The sequence below is a fragment of the Triplophysa rosa genome, linkage group LG21 (assembly GCF_024868665.1).
Source record: "Triplophysa rosa linkage group LG21, Trosa_1v2, whole genome shotgun sequence".
Taxonomy (NCBI): domain Eukaryota; kingdom Metazoa; phylum Chordata; class Actinopteri; order Cypriniformes; family Nemacheilidae; genus Triplophysa; species Triplophysa rosa.
This window is the reverse complement of record NC_079910.1, coordinates 900506-920650: the sequence shown is the minus strand read 5'-3', so window position 1 is coordinate 920650 and position 20145 is coordinate 900506. Positions and strand designations below refer to the sequence as shown.

The 20145-nt window shown below is 40.9% G+C and overlaps 2 protein-coding genes across 3 annotated transcripts in view; one reads left to right on the top strand and one right to left on the bottom strand.

Moving 5' to 3' along the window:
* The first annotated feature begins 1634 nt into the window (after positions 1–1634).
* Positions 1635–16729, top strand: rigi (RNA sensor RIG-I). Its single transcript, XM_057319361.1, has 19 exons — positions 1635–2078; positions 3806–3937; positions 4112–4293; positions 4383–4527; positions 4612–4764; positions 4851–4946; positions 5026–5185; positions 5271–5520; positions 12815–12977; positions 13120–13221; positions 13302–13459; positions 13671–13806; positions 13926–14071; positions 14139–14235; positions 14324–14494; positions 14580–14728; positions 14812–14958; positions 15083–15244; positions 15361–16729. Exons 3-19 carry the CDS (start codon positions 4222–4224, stop codon positions 15511–15513), a joined length of 2460 nt encoding a protein of 819 aa, XP_057175344.1. The 5' UTR covers positions 1635–2078; positions 3806–3937; positions 4112–4221; the 3' UTR covers positions 15514–16729.
* A 684-nt stretch (positions 16730–17413) lies between these two features.
* The window catches only part of LOC130545068 (CXXC-type zinc finger protein 4), a 5823-nt gene continuing 3091 nt past the window's right edge, over positions 17414–20145 (bottom strand). For both annotated transcript variants that reach the window (XM_057319396.1, XM_057319395.1), the window contains 2 exons: positions 19510–20145; positions 17414–18463 (listed from right to left, as the gene is read on the bottom strand). The exon at positions 19510–20145 is cut by the window's right edge and continues 367 nt beyond it. In XM_057319396.1, the coding sequence (XP_057175379.1) occupies positions 18416–18463; positions 19510–20145 (684 nt within the window). In that variant the 3' untranslated portion in view covers positions 17414–18415. The remainder of the gene's footprint in view (positions 18464–19509) is intronic.

The following is a 20145-nucleotide window of genomic DNA, read 5'->3' as shown; positions in this document are numbered from 1 at the left end:
CAGCGGGTCAAACCGCAGGAATCCTCTCACACAGACCGTTAGCCTTCGACATGACCAAACAAACATGACAGAAGAGTCAGAAAGACTGAAGAACACAACCGCACACAGTGATGAAGAGCAGGACAACGACACACACTAATGATGTTTGTCTGAATGAGGTGTATGTGTGTGGGTGCGTGTGATGTTTTCATATTCATTTAAAGCCTGAGATAAAGTAACGGACGTGCTTGAGAAACATTCATAAAAACATTCTGTCATTTTCATCGTCATAATTGTTAATGTTATATTTATGATGACAGTAATCCTCTGTCTCAGATCTGGTGCTGATTCGTCATGTGACAGTCTCCAAAATCACTCATTCTGCAAAACATTCGTAAGAGTCACTCTAAAGGTTTACGCCGTAAACGAGAACTATCATGCGAGGTATTTTCCACATCAATAGATGATGACGCTGTTTATTCTAAGCCTGTGTTCTGCTTTTCCTTGACTTCAGTGACGAAGTGTTGTTTTAAATTCAGATCGATTTGGATTGGCTGTCAATCATTCATCAGCTGGACAAACACTCTGACAATCACGATGACATTCTTCCTCCGTGTAGTTATCCTTAAACGGACAGTGCACCCAAAAATGAAAATTGACTCCAAACCTGCAAAACACAAAGGAAGATATTTGGAAGAATGTCAGTACCCAGACAGATCTCATCCCCCATTGAGTTCCATAGTATTTATTTTCCCTACTATGGCAGTAAATTGGGGGATGAGATCTGTTTGGTTAGTGACATTCTTCCAAATATCTTCCTTTGTGTTCAGCAGAACAAAGAAATTTATACAGGTTTGGAGTCATTTTAGGGCGAACTATCCCTTTAAAGTTCTGGTGTGGTTTGTTCTGTTCTGGTGCCATCAAACGAACAGTAGATTGACAGAAGAAGGAGTCCTGCAGATGTTTGTGTAACATGAGGGTTACATCTAAACGTTCAACATCTGAAGTTCTTAAAGAGCAGTGTGTTTGTCAAACTCAGGGAAATGTGAACTCTGTCCTGCCTCTGTTACTGTGTGCGTGATTATACACACTGGGAGATATAATTCACTGATCATGTCCACTGTACACACAAAGCCGTCTTTACTATACGGCTGGAATCAGCAATCCATCAATAAAACCACGAGACACTGACACATGTCCAGCAGATATTTTGAATTTGTCAAAAAAGTTGCGAATGATCATCTTTGTGATTTTGATCAATTGTTTTATTCATCAAATAGAGACCGTGAGTGTTAGACCCCGAACTTAGAAAGTGCGTGGCGCTAGCAACGCCACGTCATGGGTTCGATCCCAGGATTACACATAGTCAGAAACAAATGTATACAACAATACAATGCAAGTCGCTGTGAATAAAAGCGTCTGCCCAATGTAAATGTGAATGTACTTCAAATGCCACAGATTGATTCCGCATGTTTGCTGTGTGTTTTTACGTGCTCGTGTAGTAACCTCCAGCCAAATTTACCATGGTGACATCTTTGTCATTTACACGTTTAAATTGTTGTTTTTTGGCACACACCTGTTTCTGAGGTAAAAAAATTCGGGATTTTCCGTGAAGGACTTTTCGCTCTACTGGGTAAACTAGCGAAGGTTTTGTTTCCGGAAAAGGCGAGTTAATAATCCGAGAAACACCGAGCGATCGCGTGACAGATGTCGAAAACTCCCGGATTTAACATTACAATGAAAACATGCTTTTTGATATTTCTGAATAATAAACCATTAGTTAGTCTAAACTGTGGTTAATAAGAGTCTCGAGCTCTAGTGAGCTGTGCGCTCGCTCAGCATTGTGAGGGATCCTCTGCATTTTAAACAGCCTTGAGTTTCTGAGTGAATCTGTTTCGTTTCTGCGTGTTTACTTTCGTTTCGGGATCACCTGTTGCGTTGTGAGATCAGACTCGTTCAGTTTTCATCAGACCGTCAGTGAAGCAGCGCAGAGATGTACGAACAGGAGAAAGAAAGTTTAAAGCGCTTCAGCGAATATTTCACGAAGACTTTACGACCATCCGTGATCAAAGTCTTCATGAGTGAATACCTGGATGAAGGTACGTGAGAATGTCTCAACACTCAACACAACACAAACACACTTCATGACATTGACAATATATGAGTGGAGGTGAGGATATCTGACTCTTCTTTTAGAAACCCGTCAAATATGAAATGTTGTGTACTTCTTACTGTATTCATGTTGTTAAATCCATATTTTTATCCCACAGTTAAAAATCATCAATGGGGGAATACCCATATATATATATATATATAACTCTATATTTTATACCTAATAATAAGGCTTTTCTTTAAAAGTGCAGCTTTAAATTCTCACAGTAGATGTACAGTATATGGGTGTTTCTGTAACTGCGGGCACTTTTAAGACCCCCCGCCCCCCCTGTTGGAAAAACCAGCATATGCTGGGTTAGGTATGTTTTGATGCTAGCATATGCTGTTTTTCTTTCAACAGGCCCAGCAGTTACATTTTAGATTTATGTCAAAATGTGTCATATGACGCTTAATAAATATATTCACAGTGTCGTCACACTGTATAAAAATATATAATATGAATATAAACTTATATAGCATTTATAGGTCCAAACACTGTTTTTGTTCATGTCCCACAACTCTGGTCACAATATTAAGATATGTAAGAAAAGCTAATTGAATTACAATTTGACACTATTTCAAATGGTATTGTTTAATATACATTTTAATTTACAGCATCATTAATGTTTTTGTATATTTTACTGATCATTTTTATAATTTTATGAAGTAAATGTGCCTGTCCCACACTTTTGAGGTCCTTACCGCAACAATGAAAAAAGGCTTTTATAATGAAGTTTTATCAGTCTAGTTTCTATGGACCACATGATCTGACAGATTAGGCCACCTCACAATCTCACTCATAAAATCCCAAAAATATAAAATGAATATCATCTGTGTCAGTTTTTATTGTGTGTCCTTATCATACAGCTTAGTAGTTCTGTAGTTTGAACTACATTTAAAAAAATTAATGTATATTACTGTTTAATTCGTGTATGTTAAGATGCTAAGAGTCAAAACAAGTAAGTAGACCTTACTAGCTGCCAGTTAGAGCCAATATTAGCAAAAATATCATTTCCGCAACATGTCTTTTACAAATATAAAAATAAACATGTTCCAGGTTAAAATCTTAATGACTCCATGCAATATTGTTGACCGAATAATATGTATTTCAGACTCTGATGATTAAAATTGAAATTCACTGGGGTAGATTTTTATTTTGGACTGTCAAAAGTGCCCGTAGTTGCATAATACTCCATACATATACAGTATATATACAGTATATATATATATATATATATGTGTGTGTGTGTTCTAAAGTGAAAACACAGACTAAATATACATGTCTTCTGAATGAATGAATGTAAATGAAAATACCTCATTTATGTTTTGGTTTATTCCCACGGGATGTTCTGTTTGAATCCTTTGGGATTTGATCCTGGTGACTGTGGAAAATCCAGTGGGAAATCTGGATCTTGATTTATTTTGTGTTCATTTACAGTTGTTTGATAAAGGTGTATAGTTTGTGTACTGTAAGCTGTGGTTCCTTGACAGACCTGTTGATCAGGTTAACCAGACTTATTATATATTACATAATGAAGAATTCATGAATTAACAGCACTTTGTCCTGAACCTCAGACTGCACTAAATGAAGCTCGTGGCAGATCTCATCTATGTGTCCGTTTGTTTAAAAGCATCTGTTAAGTGAATACATGTCCATGTTGTTCTGTTGGTACAGTGACGGTGGAGATGATTCTGTCTAAAGAGGAGACGTCTGTCACTGAAGCTGTGAAGCTGTTGTTCGACCGGATGTGTGATCTAGATACGCAAGGCTGGTTTCAGGCCTTCATTGACATTCTTCGGGCCTCAGGTGACTTCACACAAACACAACACCACCGAACCAATCAAACCCACATTTAAAGATGAGCTGATGAAAGATCTTTGGTGCAGGACTGTATATCCCCACACCGGGTGAATTCTGGTCATTTGATATCATTGAAGAGGTTAATGAAGTGTGAATGGATGGTGTGTGTGTTGTGTGTAGAGTATACGGGTCTGTGTGCAGCTTTAATGGAGTGGGACTTCAGTAAGTTTGAAGGTCTGTAGGAACACAGAACACTTCTGCAGAAGATCGAACCGTCCATCACCAAACACATGAAGCCCAGCGAGCTGCTCACGCACATGAGGGACACGCTGAAAACAAAAGAGTGTGAGGAGATCAGAGCGGTGAGACACACACTCGTCATCATCATCTCACACACACACACCAGCACATGTTACATCTGTGTGTGTGTGTGTGTGTGTGTGTGTCTCAGGTGGAGACGCAGCGCGGTCGTATAGCCGCCAGTGAGATCATGGTGAAGTGTCTCCTGCGTTCAGATCAACACAACTGGTTTAAAGTGCTGAAGATGGCTCTGGACCACTGTGATTTAACTCAAGCTTTACAACTACTGGAACCAAGTAGATTCTCTTTTCTCTTCGTCTGCATCTTCGTCCATCCGTTCAGTTTCTGTGATGATGATTTGACTGACGTTTGTCCTGCAGATGGAGATGGTAAGGTTGTGAATGCACAGGATGAGGACATGGACACTTCGACCTCAGAAACCATAACAACTGTGTTTCAGTATCAAGAGGACGGTGAAAGTGACGATACTCTGCTGAAGAGCGCCAACAACATCAGTGTCCCGGAGACATCAGGTACAGAGCCCAGGCAGTGATAACCACACCTGACAAACTCTTGTGCCGTCTCTGCTCACCTGCTGTGACCTTTGACCTGTCTGCAGGGGTCGGGGGAGGTGAGAGGAAACTCAGAGAGTATCAGAAGGAGCTGAGCGCTGCGGCCATTAACGGACAGAACACCATCATCTGTGCTCCAACAGGTACGTGACACGACACTATAACACACCAGTAATTGTCTTCATCGTCAGTTGGGTGAAATGTCCTTTCTGTTTCCTTCAGGGTGTGGAAAAACTGTTGTGGCTTTGGCAATCTGTGAGAATCACCTGAAACAGTTCACTGGCAGGGCAAAGGTCGTCTTCTTGGCAACAAAAGTTGACGTCTATGAACAGCAGCACAAACTTTTTAAGGAGCACTTCTCCTGCAAGGACCCCAGCATAAGGCATCTCTCTCTCTCACACACATATACGAGTGTGTAAATATGCCTTACAGCTACATGTGTGATGATGTGTGCTTGTGTTCTTCAGGGTGACGGGGATGTGTGGTGATATGGAGGGTGTGTCTGTGCTCTGGTGCATTGAGAATTATGACATTGTGGTGATGACGGCTCAGATTCTGGTCAACGCTCTTAACAGTGGAGAGGTGGCGTCCCTCGAGCTGTTAACACTTATTCTGCTAGACGAGTGTCATAACACCACCGGAAAACACCCGTACAATAACATAATGACCCGTTACCTGGACACCAAACTCACCAGCAAAACACACTCTCTGCCACAGGTACCACACCACGCTGTTCTGTTCAACACTGTTATCTTCTGTTCCACTCTGTTCTCTTCTGTTCCACTCTGTTCTCTTCTGTTCCAATGTGTTATCTTCTGTTCCACTCTGTTCACTTCTGTTCCACTCTGTTATCTTCTGTTCCACTCTGTTATCTTCTGTTCCACTCTGTTATCTTCTGTTCCACTCTGTTCTCTTCTGTTCCACTCTGTTATCTTCTGTTCCACTCTGTTATCTTCTGTTCCACTCTGTTATCTTCTGTTCCACTCTGTTATATTCTGTTCCACTCTGTTATCTTCTGTTCCACTCTGTTNATCACATTTTCTAATAACAATATTAGAGAAATTCATAAGCGCTCCGCATAATCAAAAGTGCTAATAATCCAACAATGTTCCGGTGGTATCATGTGATATCACTGTGCATTGTAACAATAACCCCCTCTCATCTAATATCACAACAGCGTACTGGATCATGTGGTAATGACATCACCTCTGTAATAAGAGAAGCGTCCCAGGCCTTTTACATTCATCTGCCAGCTCACTTGCACCCCAGCTAATTACACAACAAGATAACTGCTTAATCACAGGGAGAGACAGTTTAATCTCAATGAGGTTAGGACAGCTTCCAACAGAAAATGTGCCAGTGTGAGACAAGTGACGAGGTCTCCTCGTGAGCCAAGAATGTTAGGCGAGATGTCCTGGACAGAATCATTAGAAGAATGTTTGTAGGTAAACTTTAAATCAGACCCATTTCATTTTATCTTAGAACAGGGCTTTAGATTTAACACATTCATTTAGTAGGGGGGGTGTAACGATTCGATAAAATACATGATATGGGATTCATGATAGGATAGTATCACAGTATTTTCAACTAAATGAAAAATTGAATCAGAAATTCAGATAACAGATTAATTCCCAAACATTAACATTTAAACAATTCAACACTTAAGGTTTTACTGAACCTTCTGTATGCCCCCTAATAAAAAATAAATATGTCTGTGACATTAAAATGAACAAGAACAATGAAAAAAATTCTCATGGTCTCATGGAGTAAAAAGAACAAAATAAAAAATTACATATTTGAATGAAGGTCACATGTTGGCGACTCAACCAATAGACATAATTTTGTTATATTACATAGTTTTATTACATACACAACACATTTTTTTTGTATTGTGATTTATTGTGTTACAGTATAATATTACACTGCAATAATTTAGTGTCATTTGTGTCATTCCCTCTTACCCACACACAAATTACATAATTAAGTATTTTATACCATAAAGTAATTCAAGGTAGTAAGGGATAGTTCACCCAAAAATCATCCCCCATTCACTGCCATAGTAGAGAAAATAATACTATGGGAGTCAATGGGGGTTGAGATCTGACTGGTTACTGACATTCTTCCAAATATCTTCCTTTGTGTTTAGCAGAACAAAGTCATTTATACAGGTTTTGAACAACCCGAGAGTGAGTAAATGACGACAGAATTTTCATTTTTGGGCAAAATATCCCTTTAAATAATTTCTGCGTGACATACAAGTCTATTTTTATTCACACAATAATGAAGGACTGATCGACAGCACGACTAACATGCATATTCTTTGAAAATCTCAGGTATGACAGTGATACGCCTGCTGCGATACCTTCCTCAGGTGTAATCACGCACTCACCGTCAGCATCCACTTCATTGATCATGTCCTGCAATTCAGCCTCTGTGGGGTTCTGCCCGAGTGATCGCATCACTGTGCCCAACTCTTTAGTTGTGATGGTACCGTCCCCATCCTTATCGAACAAGGAGAACGCCTCCTTAAACTCTGAGGAAACAAATGACAGAAGCATTAGATCACAAGATGGATCCATTTGAAACATTGTGTTTATAAGATCCACTTGTCTGAGGTCTTTTAAAGAGAGAGCAGTTTATACTGAAAAGTAGAAAGTTGCTTGTCTTTCATTCTGGACGCTAGTAAATTTCATGTTTACAATACAAACACACAAAGGGAACTTGACTTACCAGCAATTTGTTCCTCGGTAAGTTGGTCAGCCTGAAGATGGAGAAGAAATGTACGTATGCAAAGAGAGATGTAGGGGGATAAAAGAGAGAAAATGTGGGTCAATAAAAGCTTGAAGCAGTCATTACTGTATTGTGCCAAGCACTGTGCAACTGAGCAATCTCAAATGGCGCATATGTTGGGTCGACAAGAAAAACAACATGGTAGAATCAAAACAAAGCACACCTAGATTCTAAAATATTAAAACAACATATCACAAAATAGTGAAAGTCTTTGAAAAGCAAATAAAACAACATGACAATAAAAAAAATAGGTGAACAAACTGATCTGATCCTTTTACGAGGATGCTAATTTGTACGAATTCGTACAATTTGCACAGTACACTACATGAAGAGTCAATAGGTGAACTCTAACTATTTTAATTCAAAATCTAATTTGTATGATCAAAGGCGGGGTGTCCGATTTCTCTTAGCCGTTGTTGATGTTCAAATCACCAAAACAAACACACCCCTACCCCCATCTTTCGCTTTCTTCAGCGCTCGGCTTGGCTAATGTTTGTCCTGTGCACCTTACTGCTGATTGGCTACAAGGTTGTTTTGGTACTCGGCCCGACTCAGTTGTCTAAAGCGTAATTCAGAAATCGGTTACGACACCTTTAAGTAGTTTGTTATGACAAACTGCCATGCTATTTCCTTTAAAAAAGCACTCCGAAATAATCGCCCCCTACTGACCAGATTCAAGCAAAAGACACCCTGTCTGGGACACTCGCACCTCCCGTACCTACAGATTCTCAAAGTCCACACCAACCAATAACAAGACTATATTTCAACTTTCACAAGCACAACCTTTATGCCATCCATCTGAATTGCAGTCAAGTCAGCCACCAGCCTCTTCGCCTTGGGTTCGTTGTCCCAACCATCACTCTTCATTATTTTTTGACTGTTGTCCATCTTCACTGGTGCTTTCCTAGGTTTGACCTCTGCGGTGGGGCTTTTCAGAGTGGTAAGGCCATCGACTGCTCCCCGGACCATCACCAGACCTTCTGCCAGGCACTCGGCCCTTTTGAAGTTCTGCACACCCTGCCGCCTGACATCGTTGAGCTCTGTCCTACAATGGTGCAGGCAGTTCTTCAAATCCTGAACATCTCGCACCACGCTGTCAATGCGGCTGTTGGTGGAGTCCACCAGCATCTGCAGAAAGGACTCAATCAGTTCTTTATAAAAGAACTGCTGCTGGTCGAGAAGGTCGTAGACCATGGAGAGCGATACGGAGTTGTCCTCAGGGTAAATGACAGGTCTTTTCAGAGACATTCTGATCTGTTTGCGAGTAGATGTTGCCGCTTGCGCGTAGCAGCGAGTCTGGTTGATCAGGCTAATGGGACTCCGAGAGAACAAAGCTCACCTGATGCCCGAGGCCAGTGTTACTGTTCCAACCTCCTGGGCCGCATGACCGAGGCTGTGCAGAGTATCATGTGCCAAGAAATTGGGACGATTTTTGAGAAGCCCAAAGTGATTGATTGACACACCTAAATATGTGCCACAATCCGGGGCTGTCATCAGCACGCTGTGGTTACAAAGACGAGAAACTATTGTTTCCATATCTGAGATATGGGGGTGCTGTTGCATCATCTCACCAAAGCAAAGAATCCTGGGATGTATTGTGAGGCAGGTCAGCAGGTACACGCCGTGACAATTGACAGCTAAATTAAAAGGAGGGCATTACAGTAGTGGTCACTTTACCTGCTCCCGCAGTCATCTCGGTTTGCAGCTGGCTCTGGATTTGAGTTCATGTCTCTTTGATCACATGAGTTGCATTGCATCTGCTAGACGTGCCAACAATGGTTTTACGTTTCCAAGTGCAGATGCATTATTTCACTTGTCCCACAGTAACCATCTCATCGTGTTTATTTTTACCTCCCTTGGGCTGCTGTTAGACTGAGGGTTAAAGATCCGGACTGCTAACACAAAGGTTGCGAATTCAAATCCAGGTAGGGACAAAGCATGACCTGGAGAGTTGCAAATGTCCCTCCCACTCTATAATGACTGCTGTTGTGCATCTCGTTTCTCTCTCTCTCTCTCTCTCTCTCTCTCTCTCTCTCTCAAAGTGTAACCTAAATATGAGAATGTCATAAACTGTTTACTTATTTCCATCAATATTAGCAACAAAGTGATAGTTTACCCAAAAATGACAATTCTGTCATCATTTGATGTAATTTCAAACCTGCATGACTTACTTTCTTCTGCAGAACACAAAAGATCTTTTGAAGGATGTTGGTAACCAAACAATGGCAGTACCCATTGACTTGAATTGGTTTTGTGTACATACAATAGAAGGGAAGGGTCCGCCGTTGTTCGGTTACCAACATTCATCAAAATATCTTATTTTGGTTCTGCAGAAGAAAGTAAGTCATACAGGTTTGAAATGACATCATGAGGGTGAGTAAATGACAGAAATGACAATGTACATATTTCGGCAAATACCATTATGATCTACCAAGAGAGCGGTACTCTCAACTCCGTGTTTACATTACAGATTCAATGTGTGGGAAGGATTTCTTTCAGCTGATGGAAGGAGAATGAGATCCTGCACCAATACTGGAAGTCTTCCAGGCCACTTGCCATCCAGCAACGTTTTAAACACATCACACACCACCGCCAGGAATTTGGCCTGGATGTGAAAATGCTGCGTAACATTGCCTGGAATCTAGCCTTGATTTAGGAGTCGCCAAGCAGCGGCAGCTGAGAGACTGAGACGGTGCTTTGGACGGCCGGCGTACGATAATGAGTGCGGTATTGCCACTTTCACACCATGTTAACAGGAAGCCCCTAAGGCCCGTAACCACCACACTGCCAGAAAGATGTTGGCGGGACAGGTTGAAGCATATACGGACTAGATCTGGTCACTCCCTTGGACAGTTTGTGTACTCCACTTTTGCCAGAAAACAAAACGAACGCAGATATAACCACATCTAACACCCAAGACAGGAAGATGACTGAATATATACTCCTGACCAAAAGCGTGAAGGCGGCTTATGAACAAAACCATCTGTGAGATGTGACGCTCTAAAACAGCAGTGACGCCGTTCTCTTTGGTCTATACTTAGGTTAAATCTGCCTTTCATTTAAAGGATCTTACTCTTGTCCAACTTTACTCCCCCTTGGCGCAAGTGCGGCCCCGTCAACGGTAAGAGAAAGGTCAGTTCAAATAGCTTGATAGATTTGAGTTAGTTTTTTGATCGCTTCGATACGATTTGGGATACTATAGTCTTAGTGAGCTCGCAGTGTAGCAGACTCCGAAGTAAGAATTATTGTGAAGCTTTTTATTTGTTTTATTTGATTTTTTTCAATCATACACAATGAGAAACCACCACGCGGACCCCAGGAAAGGTCAATCAAAAACTTTTCTATTTTTTCAAACCACCAGGGATAATTACCTGTAACGCGATTATTAAAGAATACGTAATAGAGACAAAGAGATGTTGCTGTCTTGCCGTGGCGCGTTAGAGATCCGAACCACCATCTCCCTTACTTGCAAGAAAAAACCTGTTCATAAAGAACACTGCGACGGTTACAAAAATTGTTGCTGCCTTATATTTTCACATCCCCACAACAGCTGTGTGTCAATCGGACATGGTTGGGTGGTCGGGGGTGATTAGTGATGGTGCGGTTAGTGTTGCTGTGCGAGTATTAGAAATAGTGGAAATCGCTGGATGCCAGAAGGAACTAGCGGACTGGTTCGAATAAAGCGGAAAGCTTAAAAAACTAGAAGACATGGCAGTGCCTGTCGGTTGTTTTAAACGAAAGAAGTTTGGTGGTTTGTTTTATTTTTTATGCGTTTGTTTTTCTTGTCGTCTAGTAGCTTCTTGTTCCGGATCTGGTTTCTTAACTTGTCCCGTACTCTGTCTGGTCCAGTGTGGTCTATTCTTCTGGTATCCACTCTGGTTAATTTCTGGTTCCCACTCCGTATCTCGTGCCCTCGTTCTTGTCTGGTTTCACTCTGTTATCTCTGTTTCCAAACTCTGTTATCTTCTGTCCCTTCTGTTATCTTCTGGTTCCAGCTTCTGTTCTTTCTTCTGCTGTAATCTTCTGTTTCATCTGTTATCTTCTGTTCCACTCTGTATCTTTGTTCTGCACTCTGTTATCTTCTGTTCACTCTTTATCTTCTGTTCGGTGTAATCTTCTGTTCCACTCGTTATTTCTGTTCATCTGTTATCTTCTGTTCTAAAGTGTGTTATCTTCTGTCCACTGTATCACTCATATCACTCTGTTATCTTCTGTTCAATCTGTTATATTCTGTTCCAGTGTGTTATCTTCTGTTACGCACCTGTATATTCTTGTTCCAGTGTGTATCTTCTGTTCACTTTTTTTATCTTCTCTGTTCACCGTCTACTTCTGTTCAGCTCTGTTTATCATTCTGTTTCGTGCTGATGTAATCCTTCTGTTCACTGTTATCTTCGTTTCCATCTGTTATCTTCTGTTCTGGCCTGTTTGTTTCTGTTCCATGTGTGTTATCTTCTGTTCATAGACTGTTATCTCTGTTTCAGTTGTATCTCTCTGTCACGTCGTGTTATTCTCTGTTCCACTCTGTAATTTACTTGTATCAAATTGTTATACTTCTGTTCAGTGTTATCTTTCTGTCACGTTATATCTTCCACTGTATTTCTGTTCCACTCTGTATCTTCTGTTCCATCTGTTATTTCTGTCCAACTCTGTTATCTTCGTTGTCAGGTGTTTTATCTTCTGTTCCCCGTTATCATGTTCCACCTCTGTTACTTCTGTTCAACACTGTTCTCTTCTGTTCCACTCTGTTCTCTACCATATTTTGTTATCTTATGTTCCACTCTGTTATCTTCTGTTCCACTGTGTTATCTTCTGTTCCACTATGTTCTCTACCATATTTTGTTATCTCTTCTGTTCCACTGTGTTATCTTCTGTTCCACTCTGTTATCTTCAGTTCAACACTTGTTTAAAACTTTTCAATTCCACTCTGTTCTCTTCTGTTCCACACTGTTCTGTTCCATTCCACTCTGTTCTCTACCATATTTTGTTCTGTTTTGTTTAACACCATTCTGTTCTCCTCTTTTCTGTTATATTCTACTCTGTCCTTTTCTGTTGTGTTCAGTTCTCTTCTGTCCCTCTGTTCTTTTTCGGTTCTGTTCCGTTCTGCACTGTTTCACTGTGTCACTATTATGTTCTTTTATGTTCATCTCTGTTCTGTTCTGTTCTCAACAGTTTAATTTTGTGTTGTGTTCTGTTGATTCATGAGTTTGTCTCTGTATCTCAGGTCGTGGGATTGACAGCATCAGTTGGCATTGGAAATTTCAAGAGTCTGCTGGAGGCTGAGAGCAATATCTTACAGCTGTGTGCCAACCTGGACACCAGGGTCATCACCACGGTTACCAAACACCTGGATGAGCTCAGATCTTATGTGCACACACCTGAGAAACGTCAGTATTACACACACACACACACACACACACACACACACACACACACACACACACACACACACACACACACACACACACACACACACACAGGTGTATCTGTTAATAATTGCATGATTATTAACATTGTTTGTGTTTTCAGAGTTTTTTGATGTTCCTCAGCGCACATCTGATCCCTTCATCAAAATCATCAAACAAATCATGAGTAAAATTGAGCAGCTGGCACAGAACACCTACAGCATCGGTACACAAGCTTCACATCTACAGTGTACACACATACTGCAGAGAGACAGACACACACTAACATACACGTGTGTTTCACAGGGAGCCTGTCAAACCTCCAGAATCGTGATTACGGCTCTCAGGTATATGAGCAGTGGATTGTCTCTGTTCAGAAGAGCTGCAAGGTTCTACAGATGAAGAATCCAGAAGAGGAGAGCAGAATCTGCCGAGCGCTCTACAACTACACTGAACATCTGCGGGTGACTCACACATGCATACACTCAACACAAAAGTCACAACAATGTCTTCATTCACTTGATTTTCTTCTTGATGTAATGAAATTGGTTAGTACAAAACACTAACCAATCAAGTCAAACTTTATTATTTTACATGATCCATATTAGTGTGTCTGTACTGTATATCTGTCTGTAAAACACGTAATGAGGATGAGTGTTTTTTATTTGCTTTCAGAAATATAATGACGCTCTGATCATCACCGAGGACGCTCGGACTATAGATGCTCTGGATTATCTGGATTGGTTTTTTGAACAGGTCCGAAACGCCGGCTATGACGAAACCGAGAGGAAACTCACAGAGTTCTTTGACAGTAAAGAATTTTGATGTTTATTATTGACCCTTCATTGCCATAAATCAACAATACATTTTTCTATACATTTTGATTGAAGTTATATATCAGCTGGTCTCAGGTCAGTCTCATTGACTCAGGTCAGAGGTCACAGTTGCTGGATTTGGCCACAAACGGACAGCAGAACCCCAAACTAGAGGAGCTGAAGTTCATTCTGGAGGAGGAATATCACAGCAACCCTCAGACCCGAACGGTCCTGTTCGTCAGGACACGAGCCCTCGCTGATGTGAGTCTGACACCACACACACACACACACACACCGTTCACACGCTCAAGTTGATTGTGTTTTTCAGGCCATGAAGAAATGGATTGATGACACAGATTCACTGAGTTTCCTGAATCCTGGAGTTCTGATCGGAAAAGGACGCAAATCCAACAGTAACAGCTCAGGTGAGAATCCACACACACACATTGATGTAAAAGGAGTGTATAGTTCTTCTGTAGGGCAGTCTGATGTGAGGTTGTTGTTGTTGTACAGGAATGACTCTGAACAATATGAAGGGTGTTCTGGAGTCTTTTAAGAGCTCTGATAACAGTAAGATTCTCATCGCCACATCTGTCGCTGATGAGGGCATCGATATCCCACAATGCAACCTGGTGCTCATGTATGAGTATGTGGGTAATGTGGTGAAGATGGTCCAAGTTAGAGGTACCAAACACACAAAAACACACATTTTTCCCACAATAAAGTTGTAAGATCTGTCCCATCATGCCCATCTTTATGTGTTGTGAAGGTCGTGGTCGGGCGCAGGACAGTCGATGTTACCTCATCTCCAGCTGTAAGGAGCGCATTGAGAAGGAGAAGATGAACATGTCTAAGGAGAAGACGGTGGAGGAAGCCGTGAAGCGTCTGCAGAGCAGCCCGACTGAAATCAGCAGCAAGGTTCTGCTCCACCACCACATGTCTTAAACATCTTCTCTCATCTGAAATGACTCATGACTCTTTACACACGTGTGTGTGCTCAGGTGGACATGCTACAGAGAGAAGATAAAGTCCGGAGGGATCACATCAGATCCAGTTCTGACAGACCCAAAACGCAGGCCAGCTATGAGTTACTCTGCGGCAAGTGTAAGACGTTTGCATGTCTGAGTGACGACCTCAGAGTCGTACAGGTACGACAAAAACTGTCAGTACACGCCTCTGTTTCTTTAGTAATGTCAGAAACGTGTCACCACATGACCTTCTGGAGTCCTTGACCTGCGTCTGTGTCTTGTTGTTCTTTTGTGTTTTCTGCAGGCGAGTCATCACATTGTTCTGGATCATTCCGTCTTCAAACGCTGCACAACAGAAGCTCATAAAAAGCCCAAAACCTTCTATGGTATCTGTAAGAAAGAGAAGATGCTGTGTGCCACCTGCAAATATGACTGGGGGATCATCGTCTCTTACCTCAACATACAGGTAACACACACGCGCGCGCGCGCACACACAAACGCATCAAACTCGTCGTATCGTCCTGCCTTCTTATGTTAAGTGTAGATGTCATTAAAGACTTAATGGCTGTTGTGTTTTTTCAGGATCTGCCGGTGCTGAAGATCGAGAGTTTCACCCTGCAGGACCGTAACATTCAGAAACAGTTTTACTTCAGGAAATGGCGCGATGTGACGTTTGCCATACGAGAGTTTGACATCACAGAGATCACGCCAGAATCATGGCCATTAAGAGAATGAGCCACAAACACACAACTGAACACTGCCAGGATAAAGACAACACAACTGTCAGTAGATTAGAATCATTTCATAATAATGTTCTGTAGATTTAAATAATAAAAGAAATGATTGTTACGTTTCACCAAACAATAACTGCAAAAGATATATTAAAAGTATACAGTACATGTACAATTCTTTTGTAGTTGAATAATATATGTTCTTTTTAGAATTATATCCTTGATAGTTGTGTACATGTACCCATATTTAAAAGTTTTCTTAGAGTACAGAATTTGGGCAGCTCGTATGTTTTGATTAAAATCATTGAAATGAATGATTAGTCATCACAGTACTCTTTTATTAGGAGCGTGTAGTGAAAATTAATTTAAAATAAAAAAGCCTGACACGAATACATTTATTTAAGCTAATTTAGTTTTACCCATTGTTCTAATATCTGTGGTTCTTTTGTTCTATAGCATCATGAGCAAAGTTGTTTTAGTTTACTAAAATTAAAACTTTAAAAGCGTTTTTGTTTATTGAAATCAAATATTGGCCTAAAAATGATTGATAATAAAACATAAACTAACAAAAAATGTAAATGTTGCCTCAGAAATAAACTGAAATAAGTTTAAAGCACTAAAATTATAATAATAAACAAAACTAAAATGAATTAATCTTATACAGCAACATAAAAAAGAAAAGAATTAAATGATAAAAGCAAGTAACAAAAGTTGCTAAATATTTAACTAAAATTAACATAAAATAAAAGCAAATTTAAATATTAATAAATAAAATTATGAATGAATAAAAATGAAATCAATCTCAAATCAAAACTATAATAACTCTGATCATGAGATGAATGAGTCATTGAGATCATGATATACCTGTTCAGAATATTGTCCTGGCCAAAATGAAAAGAAAGCTTATTTATTATTCATCATTATTTATCTCCGTAGTTCTCATTACTGTTACATGTTTAGTTGCCAAATGCATTAATGTAAATTTAAGAAATTACCATATAGATCAATAAAAATGACTGAAATGTGTTTAATTTTCTTGAAAATAATGTCTCGGTGTAAAAATCTTAATGGGTTTAAATTAAAACATGCATGACAAAACAAAGCATGATTTGTTGTTTGATTTTAGGGCGAAATGAGATCTGGATGTGATGACGTTCACCCTCGAGCTGTTGAATCCATTCAGAACTGAATATTTCACAAACATGATTTCAGTTCTGGAAAAATATATTTCGATAATTAATTTCGGACTGTGATATCATTTTAAATGTGATATTTTTAACGATACAAATCTTGCAGGTTATTTATATATAATGCATGAATATTTGAAAACACAAAGCAGTGTGCTTAAAAATGTATTTATTTATTTATTTATTTATTCATGTATATTTGAACACACTGCTTTGTGTATAAAAAACATTCATGCATTTTCCAGCGTACTGAAAAAAGGATGAATAAGTTCAATATGAAATAGAATAAATCTATGTAATATTTATACTGTTTTTCAGTTGACTCTGAGCCCTGGAGAATATGTCTTTGTCCCTCTTACACACACACACACATTCAGACGTTGTGTGTGTGTGATGTAAATCTCGGGCGAGAGTGAAGGTATCTCACGACCCCTCCCTCCTTCTAGAACACAGGACTTCGTGTCATTGTAATTCATGTTGCCTAGCAACATGGGAGCCGTCATAGAAGCCCAACAATAAAGAGATGACATGTACAGTGATGTGCCGAGCGCTTTAACGCCGAGATATGCCTCCGCCATCTTTTCCCGCTCATCTGAGCTCGGAGGGAGCCATGACATCTTATCACGTCGCCCCTGTCGAGTCCGTCACACATCCAACAAAACACCGCACAGGTGAAGAGAAACCAAAACGGCACAAACAAAAGAGCCAGACGGCCAGTCACACATCAAAAAGGATCACATTTAATGAACGAGTCATCCTAACAAGTCTCTTCTTCATCAAGACAGTGAGGTGTCACAACAGCAATAAACAAAGTTCATTTCTTTAAGTCTTTAGTTAAAAACAAAACACTTTTCTACCCATGCAACAGAAAGGTGGTTTAAAGGGACCGTTCAACCAAAAATATCAATTCTGTCATCATTTATTCCTCCTCACGTGCTTCTATAAACCTGTACGTGACTCGTTTATTTTGAGAAATGTCTCCGTGGTTTCGATGGGGTTCGACATTCTTCAAAATATCTTCTCTTGTGTTCTGAAGAAGAAAGAAACTCATACAGATTTGACATGACGTGAGGGCGAACAAATGATATAAAAAAATCACATTTTTCTGTCATCATTCACTCACGTTCATGTAAAATCATAAAGAAATAGTCCGTAAGACTTTTACACAATATTTAAGTCATATTTCAAGCTTTGCACGAGGAACAGACTGACATGTAAGTTGATTGATTTCCTGACGGATGGGCTGTTCGTGTCGTTCGTGGTCTGTTCTTTATGTAAAGCTCTCATATGGCTTTAAAATACTTGGAATAAAGCGGATGAATCATTTGCACATTGATTTTTTTGTCATTTTGGGGGTTGAAAACAGTCCCGATTCACTTTCATTATATGAAAAACTGTTTCTTGAACAAATTCTCCGTTTGTGTTCCAGAGAAGAACGTCGCATGAGTGAATTATGACAGAAGTGACATTTTTGCGCGAACTCTTCCCTTCAGACACGGACGAGGTCCTGATACGGCTGATAATCGAGTCTCTGTTTCTCTACGTCTGTTGGTGTTCGGGTGAGTTGAGGTCAGTGAGTCTCTCCGCTGCTGAATGACCTCTGTGCCACAGTGAGTCCTGAGGGGAGGGGTAGAAAGCGAGGGCGAGTCCCTGATCGCGGGGGATTGTAGGGTTATGACCTGCAGTTCTTCAGTGATGTGGTTTGTGGTTTTGAGTTTTTCAGAAGAACCAGCGGAAGGTGTCGGCCGCTCCTGCTGATGGTGCTCTCTGAGCGAAGAGAACACGAGAAAAAAAACGTAAGAATTCCTGCACACATTTCAGTTTAGCTCATGGTAATGTGATCATACATGTCGATCTTACTGGCTTTACACGGCTACCGAGAGTCAGATACTGAGGATATCTGATCAAAATCACACCATTTATTAATCTAATTATACAACATATTTCATTTTTCAGATCAGTTATTTTAGTTTTTACTTTAATTTTTTTATTATTTAATTTTTGTATTTTTCGGTTTAAATTTTATTATGTGCTAATGACATTTTATTCATATATTTTTATACTGCAATTTAGGTTTAGTTTGTTTCAGTTTCAGATTAGTTTTTCTTTACTTTCAGTTGATTAATTGAATTTGTTTCAGATTTATCTCATTTCCAATTTTTGGTCAAATATTTTGTTTTATTTTGAATGAACAAAAATGTTTTCGTCATTTTGGTTTTAGTTAACGCTAATAATCCTGACACCGATTCTGACCATTAAGTCGGCATGTATTTGTCGTATATAGAAAGCACTGTATTATTATTTGCACGAGCGGTCGTTTTGTTGCGTTGTATTAGTGTGGTTTGAGATTTTTCTGCCCCTGAAAGTCACGTAAAAATATTGAGCAGAATGTTTTCTGGAAGCGTGTTGAGATGGTCTGATGTGATTGTAGTGAGTTAATGTGACGTGAATAGATGAATCTGTCTTTGTATGATTACACAGAACTTACAACATGTTGCCTCATCTCTCAGCAGAGTGTGTGCGTGTGTGTGTGTGTGCGTGTGTGTGTGTGTGTGTGTGTGTGTGTGTGTGTGTGTGCGTGTGTGTAAGGGCATTTCACCAGCATATAAGTGGGCTTTGGGAAATGGTCAAAGCTAACACACACACACAAACACACACCCACACACTGCTCTGTGGTTTATTATGGCTGTGTGTGCCAAGACTGGGCTCCAGTCCAAACCCCCCCGCCACATCACTCCCACTTTAACAGCCCACTTCAATAGACCTCCCAGCATGTGTGTGTGTGTGTGTGTGTGTGTGTGCGTGCGGCTCACCTCTAGCGTGCTGCCCGGTTTCTTCTTGAGTTCCTCGCACTTCCTGAACTTGCAGATTTGATGACCCGTCTTTCTGTTTCGACAGGAGCTGCACACGCCGCAGTTAATGAGCCTCCTGCAGGGGGCGCACACGCCGCAGCGCTTGCGTTTGCGCTTGGCCGCTCCGCTGCCGCTTCCACTGCCGCAACTGCCGCTGGCATTCCCATTGAGAGCGGCGGGAGAGCCGGAGCAGGACGAGCCGCTGTGCTGGCAGTCCGCCGCCACGTTAGCGATCTGGAATGCGCTGTCTGACATCGTGACCCCAGATGACCCTGCACCGGAGTGAAGCGTCGTCATGACGATGACCCCTGGCGGCAGCGACAGACCCCCCAGCGGGGGCATCCCTCCGAACGTCCCACCCCGATCTGCCTCTCCAGCGCCAGCGGGCGGAATGGACGGCGGGCACTTCAGCCGGTTCATGCACTCCGCCCCGGTGACCGGCAGACCGCGACACTGCTCCGCAGTCAGCGGAGAGAGGAAGTTGTCAGCACCCATCGCGAGGGCGGAGTCTTGTGGAATGTGTTTGGCAGACATGTGCACAGGCTCCGCCCTCGACATGCCAGTCCGGTGTGTGTGAGGTCCGTTAACCGTGGTAGG